The 2877-nt window shown below is 64.0% G+C and overlaps 1 protein-coding gene across 1 annotated transcript; it reads left to right on the top strand.

Moving 5' to 3' along the window:
* Positions 1-1288: 1288 nt before the first annotated feature.
* On the top strand, positions 1289-2567 carry UTF1 (undifferentiated embryonic cell transcription factor 1). The gene is made up of 2 exons (XM_023628360.2): positions 1289-1838; positions 1977-2567. The coding sequence occupies exons 1-2, from the start codon at positions 1289-1291 to the stop codon at positions 2456-2458; spliced, it is 1032 nt and encodes a 343-aa protein (XP_023484128.1). The 3' UTR covers positions 2459-2567.
* Positions 2568-2877: the final 310 nt, after the last annotated feature.

Raw genomic sequence — 2877 nt, 5'->3', positions numbered from 1 at the left:
CCAGAGGAGACCAAGGGGACAGGATGACAAAACATAGTGCTCACAGGACCCCGGACGGGACCCGGGACGGAGAAGGGACGTAGTGGAAACCTGGTCCGACCCAAATAAAGTCCGCGAGTCAGTCCAAGTGTCGTATGGACGTTCGTTTCTCAGCTTTGACAAAGGCTCTACGGTCGTGTCAGATGTTCATCTGAGGGAGCACAGGGACTCCGTGCCACCTGCAGCCTAGCTGCAAAACTACAATTATCCCAAACTAACGGGTTTTATGAAACTACTGTAGCTAGTATACAGAGATATTAATTTTTGTTTATTGTTTATTCAATGACCCTGCTAAATTCATTTATGAGTTCTAATAATGTGCCTGTAGGTTACTTTCCCTGTTACTCTCACGTCATCTGCAAATCACTGTTTTACCTCTCCTTTCTAATCTGTATGCATCTTCCTCCGTTTTCTCGTCTTATTGCTTTGGCGAGGACTTCTACAGTGATGTCAAATAGAAGCAGTGATGTTGGGCATCCGTGTCTATTCCTAATTTCAGGAGGTAGCCGCTCAATACTCATTATGAACCCTAATGTTAGCTGTGGGTCCTCTTTATCAGAATAAAGAAGTTTCTTTCTGTGAAGTGTGTGTTAATTACGACACTAATTCTGACCACGGGCTATAGCTCTTTGTCAGATCCAGCCCTAAACTGGCCACACGCAGTGATAACCACCCCCTCCCTTGCACACACTGAAATCACAGCAGAACAGGGCCGGGGAGTGGGGAGTGGGGCCGGGGGAGGGGAAGCAGTGCCGGCACATCTGTGAACAACGAACTAGGGCGCACCAAAGCAAAAAGGAGGCGGTGCGACGGAGCCTTCTAGAACTGGAAGACTCCGTAGCTTGATCTGCGCAGCGGTGAAAGGGCATGGCACATGCGTAAAAAGGAACTGAACTTTGCGCGGCTAATGCACGTTGCCGTGTGCATTTGTATCTCAATTAAACAGTTTGAAAAGTACAGCCACTATTGTTTGGCAGGTTCTTCCCCGTGGGGCGTGGCAAAACTCTGCTCGGTGTACTCAAAACCTAGGAGGTCCAAAGGCTGGCAGGGAAACCGAGGCACAAGAACAGCCCAAGCTGAACTTGGCTCTTGGAGGGGGCGGGGCGGGGCGGGACGGTGGGAGGGCTGCGTAGACCCGGCTCCCGCTCGGGCTCCGACGCACGGCGGACGCGCGCAGGGTCCTAAGAGCGCCTGTGGGCAGCCTCTCCCGGGCCTGGCCTCCGACCCCAGCACGCCCGCCGGCCCCAGGATGCTGCTCCGACCCCGGCGGCCGCCCCCTCCCGCGCCGCCCTTGCCGTCGCCGTCGCCGTCCAGGAGGGACTCCGAGCCGCGGCCGGCCGGGGAAGCCCCGGGGACCCCGCCCGGGCGTCCCGCCTCGCCCGGCGCGCTGGCGGCGCCCGCGTCCCCGGGTTCGCCTGTGTCCCCCGGCTCGGCGCAGCGCACGCCCTGGAGCGCGCACGAGACGGAGCTGCTGCTGGGCACGCTGCTGCAGCCGGCCGTCTGGCGCGCACTGCTGCTCGACCGCCGCCGGGCACTGCCCATCTATCGCCGCGTGTCGGCCGCGCTGGCCCGCCAGCAGGTGCGGCGCACGCCCGCGCAGTGCCGCCGCCGCTACAAGTTCCTCAAGGACAAGCTCCGCGACGCGCACGGCCAGCCGCCCGGGCCCTTTGACGCGCAGATCCGCCAGCTCATGGGGCTGCTGGGCGACGACGGGCGCAAACGCGGCCGCCGCCGCTCCCCAGGGCACCGGCGCGGACGTCGCCCGGCCCCAGGCGCGCCACCCGCGCCCGCCGAGCCAGGTAGGGGGGCTGGGGGCTGGGGGCTGGGGAAGGGCGGGCGTGCCCCCAGGCCCAAGACCCGGGTAGGTAGGGGCGAGGGCCCGGGGAGAGGCAGGCGCGACCCCGGTGCCCGGCCAGACCACCCGCTCCGCGTTCCAGACGCCCCGCCACTCCTGGCCGCCCGCGACTCCGACGCGGACCCCGCCTGGACGCTCAGGTTCAACCCGTTCCCGCCCAAGTCTGCGGAAACCCCCCACACCCCCGGCTCACCGACGGTGCTCTCCACCTTATCCCCCGCGCCCGGCCGCCCCGAGGACCACGCGCCTTTCCGCGCCCCAAGCTCCCCGACGCCGACCCCCGACCCCGCCTGGGAAGACACCGACTCGCCGCCCGGCCGCCCTGACGACCACGCGCCCCCGCAGCCTGCGCCCCCGTCGCTGAACGCCGCTCTCCTGCAGACCTTGGGGCACCTGGGCGACATCGTGGCCATCCTGGGCCCGCTGCGCGACCAACTGCTGACCCTGAACCAGCACGTGGAACAGCTGCGCGGTTCCTTCGACCAGACCGTGTCCCTGGCTGTGGGCTTCATCTTAGGCAGTGCTGCCGCCGAGAGAGGCATCCTGGCGGACCCACGCGAGTGAGGGGCCTGTGGCCTGACCCCTCTGTCGGTCGGTGCCCCCCTGGCCCCGACCCGGTCTTGCTCTCCTCCCTCACCCCACGCTTAAGTATGTTCAATAAAAAGATTGCTTTTCCTGACTTAATCCTGTGAGTGTGTGCAGGTCCTGCCGCTAGGTAGGAATGGCTCCTGCAAGCAGGGCAGGCAGAGGTCAGGGCGAGGTCAAAATGGTCGAGGGAGGGGCCGGGAGGGCCAGGGCTGCCTGTGCCCCGGGGTGGACTGGAGCCTGCTGAGATGCTGACTAGGGCCTTCCCTAGGAGCCCAGCCTCCAGTGGGAGGGGGCTGCCAGCAGGTAGAATCAGAGATTGGGGTCCTCCTTACAGGCCAGCGTCCTGGAGGTCTGGCTAGAGCCTGCCCACCAGGCCCTTCACCAGCACAGACCCG

The sequence above is a fragment of the Equus caballus genome, chromosome 1 (assembly GCF_041296265.1).
Source record: "Equus caballus isolate H_3958 breed thoroughbred chromosome 1, TB-T2T, whole genome shotgun sequence".
In the NCBI taxonomy this organism is placed as follows: domain Eukaryota; kingdom Metazoa; phylum Chordata; class Mammalia; order Perissodactyla; family Equidae; genus Equus; species Equus caballus.
Note: the sequence above shows the minus strand (reverse complement) of the source record. Positions and strands in the feature narration are given on the sequence as shown.

What these genes read in the sequence shown, in the direction of transcription:
- UTF1 (XM_023628360.2), top strand. Translation starts at nt 1,289, where the DNA reads ATGCTGCTCCGACCCCGGCGGCCGCCCCCTCCCGCGCCGCCCTTGCCG. An exon ending in ACCCGCGCCCGCCGAGCCAG is followed by an intron (nt 1,839 to 1,976) that starts GTAGGGGGGCTG and finishes TCCGCGTTCCAG; the next exon opens with ACGCCCCGCCACTCCTGGCC.